General features: G+C 41.7%; 1 protein-coding gene across 1 annotated transcript; it reads right to left on the reverse strand.

The window, feature by feature from the left end:
* Positions 1-1,142: 1,142 nt before the first annotated feature.
* LOC130405841 (uncharacterized) lies at positions 1,143-3,783 on the reverse strand. Its single transcript, XM_056611099.1, has 7 exons — positions 3,699-3,783; positions 3,055-3,156; positions 2,827-2,925; positions 2,556-2,678; positions 2,384-2,473; positions 2,216-2,305; positions 1,143-1,244 (listed from the first exon to the last, which is right to left on the reverse strand). Exons 1-7 carry the CDS (start codon positions 3,702-3,704, stop codon positions 1,224-1,226), a joined length of 531 nt encoding a protein of 176 aa, XP_056467074.1. The 5' UTR covers positions 3,705-3,783; the 3' UTR covers positions 1,143-1,223.
* Positions 3,784-25,688: the final 21,905 nt, after the last annotated feature.

The following is a 25,688-nucleotide window of genomic DNA, read 5'->3' on the forward strand; positions in this document are numbered from 1 at the left end:
GGGATTGCTGATTCAAGCAGCCGCACCTGCCCTGGATCAAGCTGATCAGACCCAGGAGCAGGGGGTGGCTGCGTACCTGGTGTCCATTAGAGAAATCAATGGATAGGTTAAATTGCCCATCGAATGTCAGAATTCCATCTGCTCTCTAGCTTATAAACATCTTGCCAACTCCCTGTTATAAAATATATGTATCACCATCTCTACCCTGTGACTGTGTCGGAGGGCCCCAGAAAAAGGCACTTATGTGGCCTGTAGCAAGGTTAACCAGGCACACAATGCAGGGCTTCTCCGGCAGAGGGAACACAGGAGGGCAAGCCAGTCAGCATACTGGAAGAGGGCAGCCAACTGAAAAGCATCTAGCAGCAGCATCCTCCAGCAGTGCCAACTGGTATCCTCAACCTCCAGAGCCACTGGAGTTCCCAGCTATGAGCTGGATGGCCAGCTGAAAATCTTTGCAACAAAATCATTTTTGAGAACAAGAATTTACAGTATTGCACACACCTGGAATTTATAATAATTTTTATATAGTTCCAATCCTAAATACAGATACAAGAAAAATGTAGACAATATTGAACACAACAGAAAACCGACCAAACTATCAAACTCTCTCTACCTCTTATTCTACCTGTCAAGCTCTATCTCTCTTTTTCTACCGGTCTCTCTCCCTCTCTTCTTCTACCTGTCTCTCTCCCTCTCTTCTACCTGTCTCTCTCCCTCTCCTTTTCTACCTGTCTCTCTCCCTCTCTCTTTTTCTACCTGTCTCTCTCCCCCTCTCTCTTTTTCTACCTGTCGCTCTCTTTCTACCTGTCTCTCTTTTTCTACTTCCCTCTACCTGTCTCTCTTTTTCTACCCGTCTCCCCCTGTCTCTCTCTCCACCTTCTTCCTCTCATCCCAATTCCCTGCTTCTTCTATCCCTCCATCCCTCTTTCCCATTCACCCTACCTCCTCCTAATGGCTGTGCTGCCTTGCTTGTAGGCTCAGCAACAGAACATGGCTAACACTGAACATAACAGGTCTCCTTTAAAATGCAAGCTTTCTCTTGATTTTAACTATTGCATTGTGGACATAATATTTAACATCTTTCCATGTTCGATTGCTAAGGACTGGAGACTCTTTCGCAATACAAAGCATGCAGTCTGTCTTTGCTGGCACCCTCCTTAGCGAGATGAACTTTGCCATGCTTCGCCCGACTGCAGTCCTCTCCTGGTCAGTCCAGGGTCTCTTTAATTGTGTTTTTGGAGCATCTGTAAATCAGAAAACAAAGTGGTTGATTAGAGGATAGGTTTACCATTTTTAAACTCTGACGTCACTAAAATGTTGATTACAATAATCTAAATTTGTATAAAGCATAGTCTCACTTTGCTGTTGAGAAAATTCCTTTGCTCCTACACCTTTCCATGAGGCTTAAACTGTCCGGACCGGTTAATTGTTCAGGCCTTCGATAAGTGTAATCAATCTCCTTTTAAAAAATAGGGAACTCCCAGTAGACATTCATGTACATATGTGTACATGTTCTACTGAAAAATCCAATTATCACAATTCTTTGACTTTATTTTGCAAGTGTGCAATATTAAGTGTTCAAATCTGCTGTCTTGGCTTAATCTCCACATGATGCATGAAGCAAAGCTACATTTCATGTGATTTAAAATATAGTTGCAAAAACTTAACAGACACGAGGGACTACACTGAGTTCCTAATTATTGAAAAGGAGATTTAAAAAAAGCAAACATGCGCAGAAAGACTACATTTATTCCAACCAGAGAAGCTTGATCAGAATAAGTGTTTACATGGTTATTAGGCGCAACACAGCCACTGATTATACAACTGCTGTCAAGTCTGTATCTTCAACTTTTGCATGTACTACTATGAAAACTACAGCTTCAATAACCAACATTTTCAAAAACTTCTAGAATTAGCAGAGGATGGGTCACCGCCCCAACATTCACAGGAAGGTATTCTGCACTTGGAGACAACGCCACTTCTTACACTGGCCCATTATGATTCTAGGTACACTTAAGTCACCACCTAAAAACAACTTAGTAATCACAAAGAACACCATAGTAATAACACTTTAGTAATGACCCGTAGTCCTTTAGCAATGACACGACTACTAACAGGTAGTCCAATCAATCACCTAGTCCCAGTGACTTGTGCTTTGACAGCAAGCACCACTTGTATTTCTGTAAGAGGATTTTCTGAAGACAATATATCTTACCATCATCATTACGTCCTCTGTTAGTTGCAGTCTTCTTTCGCCCCTCAACAGGGGGTGTTGTGATGTGTAGCTCCTCTCCATCTGAGAAAGCTGAAATAAGCAGTACAGTGAAAGTACTGAAGACCCGATTCAGACCACTTCACTTGTGTTTATATTGCCTGGACTCACCCCAATCATAATCTTCATCATAGTTTCGTTTAGTCTTCTTTCTCCGCTCAACAGGTGGTCTTGTTGCGGTCGAGGGTCGCTTCTCTCCACCTGAGATACATGACATCGTACAATGAAACAATCCTGACCTCAGACTGAGAACATTACTTGTTTTTACAATGTCTGGACTTACACCCATCATCATCACTCTCATCATCACTCTCATCATCACTCTCATCATGCCTTCTTTTAGTTGCAGTCTTCTTTGGCCTCTTGACAGGTGAGCTTGTGGTTGACAGGTGTGGCTGTTCTCCATCTGATAAGAAAGCACACATTAGTACAGAAAAACCTTAAGCCCCAGTCATGCTCACTGTTTGGAAAGACTACCCTTTCTTGCCTATCTAACGTATTAGTATAGCAGTGGAGAACATTACTTGTGTTTACAATGCCTGGACTGGACCTACCTCCATCATCATCACTCCCATCATCCTGTCCTTTAGCTGCAGTCTTCTTTTGTCTCTTAATAGGTGGTCTTCTGGCGGTCTGTTGTCGCACCTCTCCATCTGTGAAAGATGATGTTTTAGTAGAGTGAAATACCAAAATCTTCATCTGAGAAGGATGACAATAGTACAATGAAACAGTCCTGACCTCAGACTAAGAACATTACTGATGTATACAATGCCTGGACCTACCCCCATCATCATAACTCCCATCATCATCATGTCTTTTAGTTGCAGTCTTCGTTGGCCTCTTGACAGGTGGGCTTGTGGTTGACAGGTGTGGCTGTTCTCCATCTGATAAGAAAGCACACATTAGTACAGAGAAACCTTAAGCCCCAGTCATGCTCACTGTTTGGAAAGACTACCCATTCTTGCCTATCTAACATATTAGTATAGCAGTGGAGACTTATGCTGCGCACCAGTCTCGCCACTCAAAGTATGAGTTCCTACTAGTGAACTCGAGACCAACCAATCTACCCCGACTTCACAGGGAATCAGTTGTCTAACATAACACAACAATGGCAATGGCCTCCACCTGGAAAGCTTGGAGGTCGGAAATTGGAAATTCAACTGGGAAATTCGACCACCAACTTTGTCTGGAACGCAGCATTAGGTTACCTTTCCATATCTAGACCGCCTCTAACATAATGTCTTTGAGTTTCCTAAACAATTTTTTTCATACTTTTATAGACTACTTCAAATAAAGGTGTATTAAAGCTTTAGGTCTGAGGCACTGTCAACCAAATTAGTTTTTTCAATGTGAATTTCAACTGTGAGTTCAAAGGGCCTAAGAAGGAATTGATTATATTAACATTATCATGATATATATTACTTACCATCATTAGCTTCCAGTCGTCTGTCTACATTTGATGTCCCTCTCTCTTTGACTCCTCTCACGCCTTTGGTTGAGGTGCCTTCATGTCCTTTACCTATGAAAATGTTCACGGTAGGGGAAATAGAAAACTAAAATTTACAGTAGGTCAAAATTAGTAGATAGATAACTTTATACCAAAATAGAAATTTCGTTGTTGCAGCAGCAATTCAAATAAATCACAAAAAAGACGAACATAAGTTACAAAAGCGAACAATACAGTATATACATATACCAAAAACAAATATACTGATTAAAATAATTAGATTAAAACAGTACAATAAAACATTATCAATACAAATATACATACCAAAGACAACTGAGTCCAGTGTCTTCAGATTCTTCCCTTTAAGCGCCCCTGCTCCATGCTCCATTGCAAACAGTAGTTTCCCAATCTTGGCTACCTGAAATGTTTTGTCAGTTTGGCGGTAATAATCGCAATGGACTCTTATGTCATGTCCCATAAAACGAGCTACTTGTTCCAGCTCTTGATTATCAAGGTCCAGGAGCTGGCATAAGGTAGCAACATGCTTTCTTAGTTTGGTTGACCTAAGGAGTTCTGGGTGGCTTGCCTTGCTCTCTTTGGCATATTTCCGAAGGCAGTCACATCCACGAATATTGGTTTCTGTTCCGATCCTGGCAAACAGAAATGGGTTGTCATCAATTACGCCAACTTCCTTCCGTTTTTCAATCATGAAGTCGAGAGAGGTTTTTGTGCGATCAAGAAGGAGAATGGGCACTTTTCTACCTCTCTTTCCACGTGTCACTATCCGAGTCAGCCTGTGGCTCAGTTGTTTTTCCACTGCTGATAGGGTTTCATATATGTCCTCATTCACAGGGCTGGTGTCGGCTTTTAGATATGTCTCCAAGGTTAAGCGTGATGCTTCTCCTTCACGCTTCTTGTTAAATACTATTATTTGTGCGAGAAGGCTCTCAGTTAACTTTTTGTATGCTGTGGTGTTGCTCGCACACTCTTTCAACTCCACCTTTGCCTCATCCTCAATTTTCCTCAGGTAGTTCTGCAGAGTAACAACGGCCTTTGTCAAAGGTACACTGTCTTCTTTGTTCCACCTCCGTTGTTCCATTGTGCTGTGAGCATTGGTTGACACGAAAGTGGACCAAGAGCTATCTAGCAGCTGCTTAAACTTCTTGGCCCTCTTCTCAGTTAAAACATCCGATGTCATCAAACAATGTCCAATCCAGGCTTCTGTTGCCCCTTTGAGAGAAAATCCAATTTTGACAGCAGTAGATGGCTTTCCATATTCGTTGGTTTCTGCGTTGTAGTTTGACACCCTCCTGGCTGCTTTTACTGCCAGTTCAAACTTTGTTGGATCACATATATCTTTAAGACTTTTCACACTCTTGTCAATCTTCTTTGCAGCCAACAACAACCATCCCAGTTCTCTCATCTTTTGTGCGATGTATCTATGTTGAGATTGTTCACGGCCCTTTCTTGCAAATAATGCATCTCCATACTTGCATATCATCTCATCACTTCTGATGTGAGAGGTTACATCATCTTGCAACATAGTATGAATAACCTTTTGAACTCCACCTGCTGATTCCATGATTGGAAGAAGATGTGAGGAAGCTTTTTGTACTCTTCTTCTTTTGCCTTTCTCCGTTTCCCGATTCCTTTCTCCACATGACCTCCCATGTCTCCAGAGTTCAGTCCTCTTGAACATTGCATAACAGTGTTCGCATGGTAGGTAGTCCTGTACAGAAGCCTTCTCAGTGGGCTGTCTCCATGTTACTATCTCCCCATTTCCTTCTTCTAAGACCTTAATATTATGTTGCCAGTCTCCCTTATTGCGAAGGGATTCCAAGAGTGTACACCCATCATCATCACTCTCCTCATCACTCTCATCATGCCTTCTTTTAGTTGCAGTCTTCTTTGGCCTCTTGACAGGTGAGCTTGTGGTTGACAGGTGTGGCTGTTCTCCATCTGATAAGAAAGCACACATTAGTACAGAAAAACCTTAAGCCCCAGTCATGCTCACTGTTTGGAAAGACTACTCTTTCTTGCCTATCTAACATATTAGTATAGCAGTGGAGAACATTACTTGTGTTTACAATGCCTGGACTGGACCTACCTCCATCATCATCACTCCCATCATCCTGTCCTTTAGCTGCAGTCTTCTTTTGTCTCTTAATAGGTGGTCTTCTGGCGGTCTTTTGTCGCACCTCTCCATCTGTGAAAGATGATGTTTTAGGAGAGTGAAATACCAAAATCTTCATCTGAGAAGGATGACAATAGTACAATGAAACAGTCCTGACCTCAGACTAAGAACATAACTGATGTATACAATGCCTGGACCTACCCCCATCATCATAACTCCCATCATTTTCATGTCTTTTAGTTGCAGTCTTCGTTGGCCTCTTGACAGGTGGGCTTGTGGTTGACAGGTGTGGCTGTTCTCCATCTGATAAGAAAGCACACATTAGTACAGAGAAACCTTAAGCCCCAGTCATGCTCACTGTTTGGAAAGACTACCCTTTCTTGCCTATCTAACATATTAGTATAGCAGTGGAGACTAATGCCGCGCACCAGTCTCGCCACTCAAAGTATGAGTTCCTACTAGTGAACTCGAGACCAACCAATCTATCCCGACTTCACAGGGAATCAGTTGTCTAACATAACACAACAATGGCAATGGCCTCCACCTGGAAAGCTTGGAGGTCGGAAATTGGAAATTCAACTGGGAAATTCGACCACCAACTTTGTCTGGAACGCAGCATTAGGTTACCTTCCCATATCTAGACTGCCTCTAACATAATGTCTTTGTGTTTCCTAAACAATTTTTTTCATACTTTTATAGACTACTTCAAATAAAGGTGTATTAAAGCTTTAGGTCTGAGGCACTGTCAACCAAATTAGTTGTTTCAATGTGAATTTCAACTGTGAGTTCAAAGGGCCGAAGAAGGAATTGATTATATTAACATTATCATGATATATATTACTTACCATCATTAGCTTCCAGTCGTCTGTCTACATTTGATGTCCCTCTCTCTTTGACTCCTCTCAAGCCTTTGGTTGAGGTGGCTTCATGTCCTATGAAAATGTTCACGGTAGGGGAAATAGAAAACAAAAATTTACAGTAGGTCAAAATTAGTAGATGGATAACTTTATACCAAAATAGAAATTTCGTTGTTGCAGCAGCAATTCAAATAAATCACAAAAAAGACGAACATAAGTTACAAAAGCGAACAATACAGTATATACATATACCAAAAACAAATATACTGATTAAAATAATTAGATTAAAACAGTACAATAAAACATTATCAATACAAATATACATACCAAAGACAACTGAGTCCAGTGTCTTCAGATTCTTCCCTTTAAGCGCCCCTGCTCCATGCTCCATTGCAAACAGTAGTTTCCCAATCTTGGCTACCTGAAATGTTTTGTCAGTTTGGCGGTAATAATCGCAATGGACTCTTATGTCATGTCCCATAAAACGAGCTACTTGTTCCAGCTCTTGATTATCAAGGTCCAGGAGCTGGCATAAGGTAGCAACATGCTTTCTTAGTTTGGTTGACCTAAGGAGTTCTGGGTGGCTTGCCTTGCTCTCTTTGGCATATTTCCGAAGGCAGTCACATCCACGAATATTGGTTTCTGTTCCGATCCTGGCAAACAGAAATGGGTTGTCATCAATTACGCCAACTTCCTTCCGTTTTTCAATCATGAAGTCGAGAGAGGTTTTTGTGCGATCAAGAAGGAGAATGGGCACTTTTCTACCTCTCTTTCCACGTGTCACTATCCGAGTCAGCCTGTGGCTCAGTTGTTTTTCCACTGCTGATAGGGTTTCATATATGTCCTCATTCACAGGGCCGGTGTCGGCTTTTTGATATGTCTCCAAGGTTAAGCGTGATGCTTCTCCTTCACGCTTCTTGTTAAATACTATTATTTGTGCGAGAAGGCTCTCCGTTAACTTTTTGTATGCTGTGGTGTTGCTCGCACACTCTTTCAACTCCACCTTTGCCTCATCCTCAATTTTCCTCAGGTAGTTCTGCAGAGTAATAACGGCCTTTGTCAAAGGTACACTGTCTTCTTTGTTCCACCTCCGTTGTTCCATTGTGCTGTGAGCATTGGTTGACACGAAACTGGACCAAGAGCCATCTAGCAGCTGCTTAAACTTCTTGGCCCTCTTCTCAGTTAAAACATCCGACGTCATCAAACAATGTCCAATCCAGGTTTCTGTTGCCCCTTTGAGAGAAAATCCAATTTTAACAGCAGTAGATGGCTTTCCATATTCGTTGGTTTCTGTGTTGTAGTTTGACACCCTCCTGGCTGCCTTTACTGCCAGGTCAAACTTTGTTGGATCACATATATCTTTAAGACTTTTCACACTCTTGTCAATCTTCTTTGCAGCCAACACAAACCATCCCAGTTCTCTCATCTTTTGTGCGATGTATCTATGTTGAGATTGTTCACGGCCCTTTCTTGCAAATAATGCATCTCCATACTTGCATATCATCTCATCACTTCTGATGTGAGAGGTTACATCATCTTGCAACATAGTATGAATAACCTTTTGAACTCCACCTGCTGATTCCATGATTGGAAGAAGTTGCGAGGAAGCTTTTTGTACTCTTCTTCTTTTGCCTTTCTCCAGTTCCCGATTCCTTTCTCCACATGACCTCCCATGTCTCCAGAGTTCAGTCCTCTTGAACATTGCATAACAGTGTTCGCATGGTAGGTAGTCCTGTACAGAAGCCTTCTCAGTGGGCTGTCTCCATGTTACTATCTCCCCATTTCCTTCTTCTAAGACCTTAATATTATGTTGCCAGTCTCCCTTATTGCGAAGGGATTCCAAGAGTGTCTTCCTTTGTTTGGAGCCAGGTCGGAAACTAAAGGCACGGGCAACATCAGTTTCATTACTGTGTTTTCTTTGTAAATGTCTGGCCATCTTCAAATTGGACTTTGTACAATACAAACAGTAATGGGCTTTATCCCAGGCCCTTGTACCATCAGTTTTCTTTTGGCTTGTTTGAATAGTAACTTGTGCCCTCTTTTTATCACCTTGCAGCTTCCTTTTTCCTTTTAATTCTGAATTTGCTATTGTCTCAGCTTCCAGGATCTCATGTTCCTTCAATGAAGAGTGAATATGGTCTTTCTCTGAGACACTCTCTCTTTCAGTGGACGATGGTATTGAGGGGTGGTAGTCTTCATCTTCACTTGATGTTGGTGGCGTTGATGAGGGGTGGTAGTCTTCATCTTCACTTGATGTTGGTGGTGTTGATGAGGAGTGGTGGTCTTGGTCTTCACTTGATGTTGGAGATGTTGATGAGGAGTGGTAGTCTTGGTCTTCACTTGATGTTGGTGGTGTTGATGAGGAGTGGTAGTCTTTGTCCTCAATTGATGTTAGGGGTGTTGATGATGAGTGGTGGTCTTTGTCTTCAATTGATGTTAGTGGTGTTGATGAGGAGTGGTGGTCTTTGTCTTCAATTGATGTTAGTGGTGTTGATGAGGAGTGGTGGTCTTTGTCTTCAATTGATGTTAGTGGTGTTGATGTGGGGTTGTGTTCTGCAATGGTTCCACAGCGGCTGCATAACACTGTCTCATGAGACAAGTCCACCTACAAGGATTAATTAGATAATATCTTTATTTTACATGCAATTCATCTATAAATCATGATAATTACCATCAGATTTCCAAAAATAGGCCTAAACAAGAATATTAAACATACCAAACACCAGCAGCAAATGACAGGTTACGGTGTCAGTTTAACTTAATGTTTCAATGTACACAGATGTTTTCTAAAATTAGGTTTAGGGTGCGGCGCAGGCCGCTGAGGCTGTAACATACACCACTTACCACCGTAAGTCAAACAAGTGTTTATTTTGCGACAACCTGACTTTTTCCACTGTCTGAGTTTGAAGAGGAAATTAAGGGCAATGATATCTGTTTAATTTGGCTTAAGCTTTATAGCTAACTTATCAATGTGCCCAACTTCCCTATATGCAAACGTAACGTTCACACTGGTAACGTTAAAGGGGACCTATTATGCTTTTCGACTTTTATTACCTATAAACGATGTTATAATGATTGATAGTCATGTTTAACCATGCACAAAAAACTATGTAGATTGTCGGGAAACTCTTCCTCTCATCTGGGCGCTTTCAGCATTATCTTCTCCGCCCCCTAGCCCTCCTCCTGCCAACCCAACTCTGTTGTGATTGGTTACCTTCCTTGAAGCGCGCGCGGGCAGATTTGAACAAGCATATGGGGGCGCGGCAGGAGTGCATCCATAGATATATATATTAACTAGATGCCTCGTCCGCACTGCTGGCCAATGGAGTCGAACGTCACCGCTGGCAGCCATCTTACCACAGTAAGCTGCTCACCCATAACATTGTGTTGGTAGTGGTACATGTACTTTTTAAATAACCATAACTTGTTCAATTTTCAACCGATTTTCAAACGGTTTGGTTTGTTATAAACGTCTGAGATGTAGTTATGACACTGCATACTTTTGATAGAATAATGAAAAATAGAATAATGTTCTAAAATAGGTACAATATCATAACCACGTTAATAACGTTTGTAATAAACCAAACCGTTTGTAAATCGGTTGAAAATTGAGCAAGTTATGGTTATTTAAAAAGTACATGTACCACTACCAACACAATGTTATGGGTGAGCAGCTTACTGTGGTAAGGTACGTTCTATACGCCACCGTATGGCATATTTATATCTATGAGTGCATCTACGTAGATGATTTTCCGGAAATGTGAACAAGTGAATCGCAAACGTTGTTACGAGTGTTTAGCGCTCTGCCCAGCCACCTCAGACTGTCAGCAGGAAATACGTCGAAATGCATGTAGCCTACATCATTATTTGACACTTTAGTATGGTTAACATGACTATCAATCATTATAACAACGCGTATAGGTCATAAAAGTCGAAAAAGCATAATAGGTCCCCTTTAACTTTACAATACCTTGCAAGCTGCTAAAATCTGGCTTTCAAAAGTTTTCAGATCAACAACACCAGTTATAAATGATCAATTTATACTCTTATCAGTATTGGTAATGCAATCATATAAATATTGGTACCGTCGTTGTGTATGAGCTTTATAATAAGCGATGTTGTATATGAAATCCGCCACACACCGTAGCGTTAAAGGCCCACTATGCAACTTTTTTAGCCAAAATTACATTAATTATGAAGGTTGAGAGTTATTCTGATGGTTCTGCAACCATTTCTGGGTCGTTTGGTGGGTGTCTCATTGCCCCATGTCACCTCTCCAAGGAAAAAGCGCATATGCAACTTGCTCTGTTCGGACCGACACAATCCGGATGTGACGCAGCGGAAGTATCCAATCGCGCCTCGAAAATGTAGTCAGATTGTAGTTTCAAAAATGCTTTACGGCACAGACACACAACCAAACATGGCACCGGCTAGATATAAACAGCCAGTTGCGAGGCAATTGTTGCATTCATCATGGATCAATCGACTGATAAGGGACCCAAGAGGCGACTGTCGGTGGAACAAAAGAAGAATGGACCAGAAAAGAGATCAGACACGAGTGAAAGGGGAACTATGCAACTTTTTTGGCTTGATTTACCTTAATATAACAGGCTAAGAGTCATTGCAATGGTTCTATTATACATTTTTGTTTGATTGTTCGTTGTTTCGACTCCCCCTTGCGCATCTTGGCGGAGAAAAGGCTGTGTTGCTTTTGAAATTGAAAAAACCCTTGGGTGAACTTTGTCTTCGTGGTATTCTTGATATTGATAGTCTCTGTACAAATGTGTTTGCTCAACCATTTTGTTGTGAGCCCTGTAAAAATTGTTTTCTCGACCGTTTTGTTGTGAGCCCTGTATGTTTCTAGCTTGCTTGGTTGCAACCATATAAACACCTTTGTTTCCATGGGTGTTTTGCTGTTCGTCCGTCTCGTCCCGCAGATACAGACTGAATCCCCGAATCCAGGTTCTTGTTTATTTAGATTATTATGTTGGCCAACACTCTTACACTGATTGTTCTGTTCAACCTAAGATAAAACAATTATAATCTAGGATATAAATTCTCCCCGTCAACTATAAAAAATGATGGATTTATGTTTATTGCAATACAAATACACCATTTTAAAAATGTATAACGTTGCCTACACTTTATGAACATCTACTTCGGACATGGCTCCACGCATTCGCCGGCTTCTTTGAAAACAAATGCACATGGCTCGCGAGCCGTAGAAGTGCATGGGGAAGGGTCGTCAACGAGTTGTTACGACAGTGTTGTAAAAGATCTACTACGAAGCTGTAGGGGACGCTGTGTAGAGAAATGTGCGTGCCAAAACCAAGAAAAAAGCGAAGAAATGCCCGAAGTTGCATAGTGGGCCTTTAAACTATAGGTGTCCGGGAAGACCGAAGACCCTCGGACGCGGACATTAAATAAATCGCTGCCCAGACAGAGCTCCACATGGACACACAAACCGCGCCGCCGCTCACAAAAATCACGCCACGTACTTTGGGGTGAATTGCAAGAACATAGGATTTTTCACATTTTTCCCTAAATTGGCGACTTATTTCAGTAACAGTGATAAAATGGCATCTATTTTGATCGTGATGTCGGGCGTGTTAGGCCTACTACCGTTAAAACCGGAACATCACGTCGAAACCTTTTTCCCGGGTTTTGACCCTCATGTCTGGCATTTTAATTATAGGCCTACTAATGCAAATAAAAGGAAATTGCTTACCTGGGCTGTAGCATAATCTATTTTCACACATTTGGTGGTGAGATCGTAATTTCTTCATTCTTCTTGCAAAGCTCTCCATGCGCCATTTGCAAGAAGTTGAAGTTGCAGGGCCTATGTCACGGAACAATTGAAGACCGGAAAAAGCTCGCGGAGTAGGGTAACTGCTCTTCCGCTTAGCTTAGCTAAACTGTGTTTACCATGGCGGAGGCAGATCGATACCCGTCCAAGTACCCCTGACTGCAGCCGCAGACGGACCCCACATGGAGGGGGCGGGCACTCAGTCCACATGGAGGGGGCCGGCACTCCGCCCGAATTGAGGGGGCGGGCACTCAGTCCACATCGGGCCAAGTACCCCTGACTGCAGCCCGCAGACGGAGCCCACATGGAGGGGGCGGGCACTCAGTCCACATGGAGGGGGCCGGCACTCCGCCCACATGGAGGGGGCGGATACTCATGCTGCGTTCGAGTATTCTCTGCGAACCGACTCGGATCTCGGATCTGACGCCACGCCCGTCCACATCGAGGGGGCGGCCACTCAGTTCACATTGAGGACTGGTCAAACAGCATTTCTGATCCCGTTTCTGACCTGAAATGTACCTGAAATTACCTGAAATTAGAGTGTGCCCGCCCGAGCGAGTGATGCCTAAAACATGCAAGTAAGTGAGACTGTCAAAATGCTTAATATATTTAGTAATATTCATGCAATTATGTATTATGTCTTGTTAACTACTTAATCGTCTTTTAAGTTTTAGTTACACCTAGCATGTTCCACCCAACATGCTAGGTCAATTTTCAGCATCATAAGGTTGAGTGATATAGTAATGTCATACACTGTTTGAAAGCTTAGAGCGTTCCTCACAGCCATCCACATACAAGAACCTACCAGACATTTTGGAAAGCAACCTGAGTGCCCGCCCCCTCCATGTGGGCGGAGTGCCGGCTGCCCGCCCCCTCCATGTGGGCTCCGTCTGCGGGCTGTGTCACACTAAATTTGTACCGGCTGCCAAATTTGTACCGGGCGCGTCATCCATACGTAATCCATTCCAAACCTGCCTGCAACAGATGATCGCGTCGTCCGTTGCCGGGCAGGTTTCAAAAAACATTCGCGCTCATGTTGCCAAAGACTAAATAACATAGTACAGTTAACGGATCGCTAGATAACACTTGTTTTTACTTTATATTTGTATTGTATTTCATTTTTTAATCAAATTTAGCTAGTAAACTGAGTGTTTAAAGCGGGTTTCAAAAAACATTTGCGCTCATGTTGCCAAAGACGAAATAACATAATACAGAAAACGGATCGCTAGATAACACTTGTTTTTACTTTATATTTGTAATGTATTTCATTGTTTAATCAAATTTAGCAAGTAAACTGAGTGTTTAAAGCAGGTCAAGGACGAAATAGCACAATACAGATAACGGATCGCTAGATAGAAGGTTCGCGAATGTTCGTGAACCTTTCACGTCATTCGACGCGATCGTCCGTTGCCAGGCATCGGACGACGCGATCATCTGTTGCCGGGCAGGTTTGGAATGGATTACGTATTGATGACGCGCCCGGTACAAATTTGGCAGCCGGTACAAATTTAGTGTGACAGCTGCAGTCAGGGGTACTTGGACACAACAGCGGCCACTTGCCCTTCCCCCACCCCAACTACTATGAATCCTACATTCAATGGAAGCAATTGCACATCAATTGGACATTCTTATGGATTGAGTTGTACCGGATCTACTACACAAATTGCCCTAGGAAAGCATAAAAAATGGAATAAATGCTAAATAAAATTAAAACACACTAAGTTAGAACAATTAATTATAAATACTGAGGAAACAAAAATCTGTAGACGGAACCAAACACAGGGCCTTTATCAATTTACCTCTATAGTAGTTGGGGAACAATCAAATAGTGATTAGTGGTCATGTGACCCAAAAGCTATTGAATTGCAAAACGTTGGAAAAAATCTAATAAAATAGCTGAATCAATCCATTAGAAGTATTATTAACATATCTTCCCGTTGGGGTAAAGGGTCAAACGAGGTGTCTTGAATATGTTTAAGTGTAGTAATTAGCTGCCGAAGTTGGAGGCCTTTATCAATAATGACCAGCTATTGATTTGCTTCCCTATAGAAATTTATGACAAATTACATGCTATTTAGCATCTACACGTTGAGCTGAGTCCAATGACACCAAGCATGACCCTCTAACACAACAGAAACAGGGAGGGGAGAGGGGAGTACGGTCCATGTAGGCACTGTATTCTGCAGATCACTATGGCAAGCCGATTCGACATAAATTCGCTAGACTGGATATGTTTTACATACATCTGCAATTCAGTTTCGACTGGTCAAAACTAACATTTCGGATATCCGCACCTACATTCCTCCTTTCCACAATTGTCATTTCAGATATCCACTAAGACATTCCTCCTAGGAGAAATGACGTCATTTTCGCCATTAATGTCTATGGGGTTTCTCATTGCAGATATCTACAATTGAGTTGCGGATATCCACTTTGTGAATTACGGATATCTGCAACTGGATTGTAGATATCTGTAATTCCAGTTTGAGATATCTACAATTTGATTCTGACTAGTCATAATTCCAGGTCAAGATATCTTTAATTCACCTCAATTCAAGATGTCCCTTTTCAGATATCTTAAATTAAGTTTTGACCAGGCGAAATGATGTTGTAGATATCTCTAACTGGAGTTACGACTAGTCAAAATGACGTTTTATCTCTAACTGGAGTTACGACTAGTCAAAACGACATTATAGATATCTCAAACTGGAGTTAGGGATAGTCATAATTTAATTGTAGATATATATTATTAAGTTATAGATGTCTTGAAAGAAATTTTGATTAGAGATATCTAAAATTGTCGATATCTGTCGATATTTGAATGAAAATTCCAACTATTCAATATGTAATTACGACTAGTCAGAAAGAAGTTGTTGATCTCTACAATGTTAATCCCGGATAGTCAAACTTAGATAATAAATGACAATTCGGCTTGCCATAGACCACTACTGGATTGTCGTTGTTGTGTCTGGCTGTGTGTGTGCATGCATGCTATGCGTAGGGTCAATGCAATCGCATCAAGACAAATCTGATTGGCCAATCAGCTAACCAAGCCATCCTGGGTGGTGTTCCTACAAAGCCCTTGCCTTTTGTCATATGCACAGAGCTGAAATCAATTTACATTTTAAGTGTGTCAATTTGTTTGAAATGACAAATTCATTTTGTTGTATGTATTGTATGTTTAATGAACAATACACAATGAAGAAATATTTTAAGAGTACATCTTTTCCTTCTAGATTTTGAAGGAAGTAATTGTACTTTTACTTGAGTCGATTTTCAGTACTCTACCGACCACTGGGTATGTGTACATATGTATACATACGTGTGGGTACGTATGTTTGCTATGTATGTGTACGTATTTTTACGTATATGTATCAGTAAGTATACGTATGTATACTATGAATACGTATGTGTACATATGTTTACGTTATGTGTACGTTTGTATTAGGATAGGTTACGTATGTATACTATGCATGTATTCGTATGTATACTTTGTATGTGTACTTATGCATTTGTATGTATGAACGTGTATGAATGAGTACATTTTTATGTACAATTAATATCTTGAAAATTAAGAAGTATTGGTTAGATATTTCTTATGAGCGATCAGCTCATCATGCTTTTGATGCATAATATGTGTATAAGTTTAAATATTTAGGGAGAAAATGCAGTTTATACATTTTCCTTGCTTTCAATTGTTTTGATTGGGACAGCCACTCACACACATGTGATTTTTAAGTAACTTTAATCTTATTTATTTTTTTTACTTTATGTACTATTGCTTGGAAAAGCTATAGCACACAATTCCACTATAGTACCTATCATCCGATTTTTTTTTTGTCTTTCTATGTTAATGTTTGAAGAGTTATAGAGAGATAGCGACCAAAAAAAGTGTCTGAGAGAATAATAAGTATATGCAAGAGAATAGTACTTGCTCTGCTTGCAGCAGTGCAAGGTGCATCTCTGCCTTCAGCTCAGCCTTCAGTGATGGCCCATCAAGGGGAGGGCCCCTCCCCCCCTGCACCTGGACTGCTGCTGCCTGACACATATTTTCATTAGTCAATCAGAAGAATGTAAATATCTTCCCGGTGGCGTAAGAGGGCGAACAAGGTGTCCTTCAACATCGACGCTTCCAGGCGATTGCAACGGTGCCACACATGAGCATATTCAAACATGTTTAATGGTAGTAAGTAGCTGTCGAATTGGAGGCCTTAATCAATAATGACCAGCTATTGATTTGCTTCCCGATAAAGGTTTATGACAAATGACATGTTTTTTAGCATCTACACATTGAGCTGAGTCCAATGACACCAAGCATGACACTCCACGGCCCTACACGGCCCCCTACACTACATGGCCCCTGTATTTTACATGGTACACCTATGGTCTAGGACATGATCTCTGTGTGGCACAAGGTGGAGCTTGGTCTCATTGGACTCAGCTCAACGTGTAGATGCTAAACCACATGTCATTTGTCAAAAATCTCCATCGGGGAGCAAATCTATAGCTGATCAATATTGATTAAGGCCTCCAAAATCGACAGCTAATTACTACCCCGAAACATATTCAAATATGGTCATGTGTGGCACCGTTGCAATTGCCTCGAAACGTAGATGTCAAAGGACACCTTGATTTCCCCGTTACGCCACCGGGAAGATATTCTTCATACTTCTATTGGATTGATGAACTATTTTAAGTCACCTCTGTTGCGTCAGGCAGCAGCACGTGCAGGGGGGGAGGCCCCTCCCCTTGATGGTGCAGTACCGAAGAACGACTCTAGGGTGGGTCAGAGAAAAATATGGGTGCAGTACCGAAGACCGACCGTAGGTGGGTCAGAGAGCAAAAGTGTGTTAAAATACAGGAGTAAAAAACTCATTTTTGACCCAAAATGAGGACCTTTGAGAAAAACAGAGGACAGCATCTATATAGCCTTAGGAGGTGATTTCAATGAAGACAAACTGAGGACCGGCCAAAATGTCCTCACTTCCCAAAAAGGACCTCACTCTGTTGGTTAAAAACTTGCATCGGTCCTCTGGCAATGGCAATGGCAATGGCAATGAGATGCGGGGCGCTCCTATGTTTGAGCGACTCGTCATTGAAAGGCTACTTTATTACATATTTAATTTACTTTTTCACATTTTTGTCGAGTTTAAATCGTGACAATATTCTTATGAGTTATGGATACTGTCAAATCTGCGTTGGAGGAATTCAAAAGCCATTCTTCATCAAGTTATGGAGGTTTATTCTCTGCTGGGGTCACCACGTATCCAAATCCACCGAGACGCACTTACGCTAGAGCGGACCTTCTGGAGCTTCAACTCGCTTGCCAGACAGTTGATTTATCACCCGAACAACTGGATTTCATACCAACAACTCTGATAAAGAAGACAATACAGAGGAAAAGAAGATTGAGAGGAGGAATTAGGAACAGGATAGGAGACGAGGAAGTAAACTCGTTGCCAGGGCGACTAACTGGCGGCGCGCACAGTCGCAGCGGCCCCTCTTGAGATCTGTGAGATTGAGATTGAATGTTTGAGTGTGAGACGTCCTACGAACATAGTTTATGACAGGGAAACAATATTAAACATTAGGACATTGAGAGTGAGTAACATCACTGGCATCTGGACATACTACGCAAACACAGGATACTAACGGACACTGTGACACCGTGCCTGCAAACTGCCCGGAGGAGGAAGCAGCAGAGACGGGGTGGACGTAAACAAACTGAACAGCTTCTTTCAGCTCCTACCCTCCAAGAAACGCTATCGCAGCTTAAGATGCTCCACCACCAGGCTGCGGAACAGCTTCCTACCTCAAGCTGTCAGGATGCTCAATGCACCAGCGTCCCAGATCTTCTCACTGGACTTTATTTATTATTTATTTATTTATTCATCATTGGGACGTTTGTTTGTTTGTTGGTTTGAAATGTATGTTTGATCTTGATCCGTGAGAAACGCCTTCTCGTTTTGTTGTTCAATCAACAAAATGACAATAAATTTGATTTGATTTGATTGATTGACTATGTAGCAAAAAAAAACACATACACGCACACACACACGCACACACATACTACTTACACACACATACATACACGGACACACACATACATACACACATACATGTTTGAAAGCTTTACATGATGACCCATTATTAATCAAATGACAATAAACATATGGATGTAGTTCACTGGATGCCCACGCTTGATTCAAGCTCTGACTCAGCAATGGCCCACAGGCAGATGGCGGCGGCACGACACAACATAGCGTCGGAAAACAAAAGAAGAAGAGCAGCTCCCCTGTTTATTTATTGATATCATGTGTGGAGTAAAGTTAAAAAAGCAATTGCTCATTCGATTACAATTAGGTGCTTTAAACTGTGTGTAATGTGATTGCAGAGTTTATGCAAACGAGGGCAGAGTAAAGGTTAAACATGGGAGGTGCAGACGCAGCACGGAGGCGGTTGATGCAGACAATGTTGGAGGCAAAGGAAGGAGACCTTTTGTGTTGAAGACATACACACATGCATGTGCTTTTTTTCATTAGTTTATATAAAGAGTAAACAGCAAAAGGACAACTTTGTGAAATTATATTAATGGGATAAACAGATAACAATACACTAAAAGCAATAGTGGTATTGTCACAGTGAAGATTGCGATCTTGTTGAACGATAACCCTACTTTTACCTGATTATACTGAGTGGGAAAATCACATCTATTTTTCTATTACCAAAACAAGGTAGGCCTACTTGAATGTGATTCTTCAAAGTACATTTCAGCTCTAAAAAGAAAGAGGGAAAATGCAGCACATTAGCGAACCGTGTAATTTTCCTTGTCGGGTAATTATAAGAGAATTACAGGCTAAAGCTTAGTCTTAGTCATTTAGACAGGACCTCAGAGTCAGGTTCAAACAATTATCTCCTAAACTACTTTTCTTTTGGCAGTACAAAGGTAGCGTTTCATTTTGCTTTTACTGCCATCTTGCTCTTACTCTGCCTGTCTGTCTCTATTTATGTCTCTCTATATATATGTATTTTTTCATCCACTTGTCTGTCTTTCTCTCTATCTCTGGCTCTGTATATGTCGGCCGGTTTTGTGACTTACTCCCAATTACATTATGTTAACCCTTTTAAAGGCAGGCCCCATTCTGTGCTCTCTAATCCTTTTGTGAAGCAGCTCTCTTAACGTACCACCTGGTCCCCAGATTTTTATCACAAGTGGACAAATCTCTCTGAGACGGCACACAGATTTGACATGGCACTGAAACACTTCGGTTGCACTCGCGTACTCAAACGCAGCTCAGGAGGTCGAGCAGACATGCAGCAATAAGAATGTGGCTGGTTTGATTCTTAGTGTCATGGTGTCCTTTTGTAAAGCATTACAAGTAATCACTTTTGCATGTCAAAAATCTGTCTTTACAGCTCAGAGGGCTGTGTGTGAGAGTAGGATAGGATAGGATATATTTATTTGTCATTGGACAGAAGTACAACGAAATTCAGTGCACTCACGTACTGATCTCATTTAAAAAGGTAACATAATAAATAATAAATAAAGAAAGAAAATACATTCAACATTTCGTTCACTCACTGCATTCATGTCGTCGAACACTATACTGTTAACTTAGTGCCATTGTATGCCTAAAAAATAGTAAAAAAATAAATAAATAAAATAAATAATAATAGTATGCCTTAAAATAGTAGTACAAATATGTAAAGTGCTGATCATTGCATTACATGTGGACGTCACAGATTAAAACTCTTTCAGGTCAGAGTTAAGTATTGTGACTGCTTTGGGATAGAAACTGTTTATGAATCTTGTGGTGCGTGTTCTGATGGACCTGTAACGTTTCCCTGAGGGCAGCAGTTCAAACAGATAGTTGGCCGGGTGGTATGAGTCTTTCATAATGTTGTGTGTCTTCTGCAAGCATCGGGAGTTGAAGATGGTGTCCATGGTAGGTAGCTGTTGGTTGATGATGTTTTGGGCGGTTTTAATAATCCTCTGCAGTGACTTCCTGTCTGCAGCAGAACTGCTACCGTACCACGACAGGATGTAAGTAAGAGGCAGACTCTTTTTTTCTCTCTCTCTCGCTCTCTTCCTCACTTACTCAATTGAAACACATAAATACACACACACACACGCCTTATATTTTTGCTAAAATGTCTTGCCTCTCTTTTGTCTTGCATCAAAAAGCATGGTGCAAATTTTGCCGATGCTGGTAAGATGCAGGTAAAATGCCAATAATACCTGGCCACAAAAAAAGGATTTCGAACAGCAGTTTATCATTACATTTTTCCTTTCATGTAAAAAAGAAAAATTCTAGCAATCATTTCAATCCAAGTTTTTGTTTGCTAACTACATGGGACATTACAGCTTTAGTAGAGTTCTATGTAATCACGAATTCTTTTCACGACCATCAGCATGTAAATGCTAGGATATGATTGCACTATCCACCCCTCTGTAGATCTCTCTCACATCCCTTTGCGTCCATTTAATCCCGCCATGTTTTGACTCTCTCTCCAACCATTTTCCATCATCTACTGCTGTCCTTCTGATAGGGGCCCCGGGCCCCTCAGAGTGGAAGCGACAGACAGAGGCGGTGATTAAAAGTCGGGTTTCATCTGTTGGGAGAAGCAAACCTCAATCAGAAGCATTCTTATGGTGAGAAGGACGCTCTGTCGCACTCGGGTTCTCCCTTCAGCCCGCCTTCCCCACCCTCCTACTCAGCCCTCGCCTTCTCATCATCCCTCTCTGTCTTGTCTCGTCTCCCCCTGCACCGCCCTCCCCCCCTGCCATCCATCAGTCCTGATTCATCATCATCCCAGAGATTGTTCTGTGGCCAACAACTCTTGTCCCTCTCAAACTCCAGCCCGGAGGCCTCCTGGCTGACTTTTAAGGCCCCTTAAAGGTCAGACGAATAAAATCAAGAGTTTCTTTAAATGTGAGAGCCTAATTAGTCTCTAGTACTTTTTAAGTATGCTTTTTAAAGGCAACCCAATGATTCTAGCAAGACACAGTTAACAGCAGAGCTTTCTTCCCATCTTTGGTCTCTTTTGATTTTTCGAGGATCTAGAAATGGAAAGGGTGACTTTGACCTACAGTATGTGGACCCTCCCTAAGGATTGACTCATTTGAGGTATAAGCTGAAAGAGGTGATGATCAATGTGCACGATCAAATATGTGACTTGTAAATTATACTTACATTAATACCAAGGGGCTGTGGTGTGTGTGTGTGTGTGTGTGCATGCATGCATTCGGCGTACGTGTGTGTGTGTTATAAAATAAAGAGGATGGATTGTCATGAGTGTCCTTAGAAATGTCAACAAAGCAAACCAAGCATTGCTGGGTCTATTTTTCGACCTCCTTGCCTTGTAACCTTTGTAATCCTATCGGTGATGCTTAACGTGTCACCTTGTGCTACATTGGTGCTGCTTTGTGCTGTATATTCAAATTCAAATGTAGCCTAGATACAGCTTACGTAAGCAACATGACGTGCCAGCTGTCAAAAGGGCAGAGTGAAATGTGAATGAATCATGCATCTGTCTGTATGTGAACCAACAGATCCTCACCACCACCTCTGTTGACACGAAAGGTTCCTTATATTCTTCTTGCTCCAACCAATTGAACAGGCCCTGTATAGTAAATTACATTAACTATAGTAGTAGCAGAGCTATTTTGGATGATCTCAGAGACTTTAACCTCCAGTGATCTCAAACGGAGCGATCCCCGAGTCCTATTTAGTATGTCTTCCTGAACCCGGTGCACTTGGTTAGAATCTATAGTCTCTGGCTTGGTCATATCAAACGTTATGTCTAATCCTCAGAGTTCTAAACTGCTTGTTGTTGGACTGGCTCCGTTGATCTGAAAGTGATGAAATCCGACCGGCCCGTATTTCCAGTGATATTTTAGAAATTTGTTGCATGGTTGCTCTGGCCAATTGGTAAATCACTATTTCACCATGCGTGGCCTACTCCCGATTTGTAGAGGATGTTTGTGTAACCATGTGAGGTGTGGGTGTATTCGATGGGATTCAGACGGATGTGTGCATGTGGCCATCCATCAATGTTTAATACTCCATGTGCACCCTGCCAGATAGTACAACTAACAACCTAAAACTTGGTTCATTCAGAAATCGTCTGGCCTTATTTATTCACAGAGACTCACACCTAGAAAATAGTCTTAATTCCTTCACAGTTGGAGCCAACACAGAGGGCCTTGATACATTTGTCAATTTGCATTTGGCATGGCCTATACCTTATTTTACAAATTGAAGTAATTGTCTTGTAATAAGCCTTAGTTAATATGTAATAAAACCTTATTATATTGTTATTAACATAGCATATATATATATATCACATATATATCTAACAAAATAAACATGTTTATTGTGAGATTATAAGACTTTTATACCACTTATAAGAAACTTCTTAACTATTTATTGAATGCTTAAAAACATTAATAATGTTCTTATATATAATAATGAGATTCTTATAGTTGTTAATAATCGCATTACAAACCCATTTATTGGCTCTTTTTAACTTACCTATTATGTCATTGATAAACCGTTACTAAGCATTTTCTATGCTTATTAAGGTTAATAAACCCTTTATTAAACTGCCAATTATGCATTTTGCAGGTACGGGATCTAAAGCGGGAACCATGATTATAAAGGTTAATAAGTCCTTTATTAAACTGCGAATTATGCATTTTGCAGGTATGGGATCTAAAGCGGGAACCATGCGTAATTAAGGTTAATAAGTCCTTTATTAAACTGCTATTTACGCATTTTGCAGGTACAGGATCTAAAGCGGGAACCATGCTTAATTAAGGTTAATAAGTCCTCAACTGTTAATTACGCATTTTGCAGGTACGGGATCTAAAGCGGGAACAATGCTTATTAAGTTTAGTAAGTCCTTTAATATACACTTAATAACAGTTAATGAGTATAGGCTACTGCATATTATCAATGTTAAATAAAAAATACATATATCGTCAATACAATGTTATGGCTGTGAAGCACATCTTTAGAAAAATATATATTTTTTTAATTTTAAAAACATCTTAATGTATTCTTTAACATCAACATTTTAAAAAACGGACTACACGAATCTGAGTCCGGCTTCTCCATGGCCTCAGGGGATGGTTGGGAATTCTTGTGACTGTATTAAGAAACACAAAGAACGTTGACCACAATAGACAGTTAGAAGACAGGTTATAATAAGCATTAAGCCTGTTAGAATTAGATACGTTTGGTTACCTAGTTTCATATGATAGCATAAGCTAAACGCAGTGGCGATTCTAGGTCCAGTTACGCCCCGGGCAAGATTGTTGACGGGGGACGAGGGACGGGGGGGGGGATGGGGGGGGGACGGGGGGGACGGGGGTTTGTATCGTGAACCTACGGACTTCAGTGGGGGTTTCATTCCGTCTATACACGGCACCTTCTCAACGAGCAGGTGTGCGCCTGTAGCAGGGGGCGCCAAAATACCTATTCCCCACACAATGTCGTACTTCATTGATAACCGCTACGCAGCGCATTTCTTTTTTATACTGCTCGTGGCGCCACCCATGTGCTTTGCCGCCCCCCACAAATATGCCGCCCCGGGCGGCTGCCCGGTTCGCCCGTGCCTAAAACCGCCACTGGCTAAACGTTAGACAAAGCCTCTGAAAGAAAGTAATCTAAGCCAAAAAAGTTTGCTAGCAAACAGGGGGTCATCCCTATGTTCCCCGGGTCCTATGTTCCTTTTTTTAAAAAAAGGTCCTATGTTCCCCGCTTTTCCCAAAAAGGGTCCTATGTTCCCCTGTATCCATACATACCGGGGAGCATAGGACTCTTTTTGGGAAAAGCGGGGAACATAGGACCCTTTTCTGGGAAAAGGGTCCTATGTTCCCCGCAATCTATCAATCTTTACAAATATTTAAACTTTGACGCGACATTCGCGTGATGACAGCCAATCGGCGTGCAACAGCGTGGCCACTGAGTGACATGTGTAACGTAACAGCCAATCAGCGTTCAACCGGCCAACTCAGTGCAGTGCAGTCCGGGGTGAACTGCAGCATGGAGGAGAAAGTGATTGTTGCCATTTGCGACTCCCGGAGCTCTTTATATAATAGTATATAATATAATATAATTGTATAATAATATCACGGCCAAAAGCTCTGTGCGCCTCCGGACGGCCGTAGCGCGGGGAGCTCCCGTAGGGATTGGGCTTATCGGGGTTTGTTTACCGGCGTATGAATAGACTGCGTCAGGTTCTCCGACGTCTCTCCCTCTTCCTCAAAAGGTAAAGACATGCAATGGTAGTTATCTCGGCCGGAATTTGGCAGTAATGGTGGAAAAAGTAACAGACCGGGGAACATAGAACCCTTTTTTTTAAAAAGGGTCCGATGTTCCCTAGGGCTGGCCCGAATTATTCGAATATTCGAATACTCGTTCGGAAAATTAGTATTCGAAGCTTAAATCAGTATTCGGAGCTTCGTTTATTTATTTTTTTCACGTACGTGACGTTACCAGAGCGAGGGAGGCAAACTATAAGCGTCAGCGACACCAAGCAGAGAAGCGAGAGAGGTGGAGGAAGAATAGATATCTTGTTTCCCTTTACTTTATAACACAACAATAGCGGGATCTCTGGAGGAAAAGTAAAAAAAGTAACTTAAAACCTTACGGTACGGCCACACCAACCGCGTTACTCCCGTTAGGGGCGTCCAAACTCTGCATTTTTGCATAGGGAACCATTGGTATGGGCGCGTAGACGCGTTACATGCGTTGAAGCGTCGCGTTAGGGGCGTTAAGGTGCGGCCACACCAGACGCGTATCTCGCGTACCTCTCGTATAAAATCGCCATTTTTTCCATAGGGAACCATTGGTTTACGCGCGTATGAGACGCGTACACGCGTTACACGCGTAAAAGCAACATTTTACGCGCGTAACGCGCGTATGAGGCGCGTATATTTACGCGCGTAACGCGCGTAAAGCGCGTATATCGCGTACATTTCAAGAGTTCAAAAAATTGAACTTTTTACGCTCATACGCATGACGATTAGCCGCGTTGCCCAATCAGCGTTGAGCTTGACCCGACGTCACTGGCAGAGAGTAGTGAGCTTGGACAGAAGCATACGGCCGACATCTTTCTTTATTCTGTGTGGAAATAGTAACATAGTTACGCCATTAAATGCTTTT

Source organism: Gadus chalcogrammus, chromosome 16 (assembly GCF_026213295.1).
Source record: "Gadus chalcogrammus isolate NIFS_2021 chromosome 16, NIFS_Gcha_1.0, whole genome shotgun sequence".
Classification (NCBI taxonomy): domain Eukaryota; kingdom Metazoa; phylum Chordata; class Actinopteri; order Gadiformes; family Gadidae; genus Gadus; species Gadus chalcogrammus.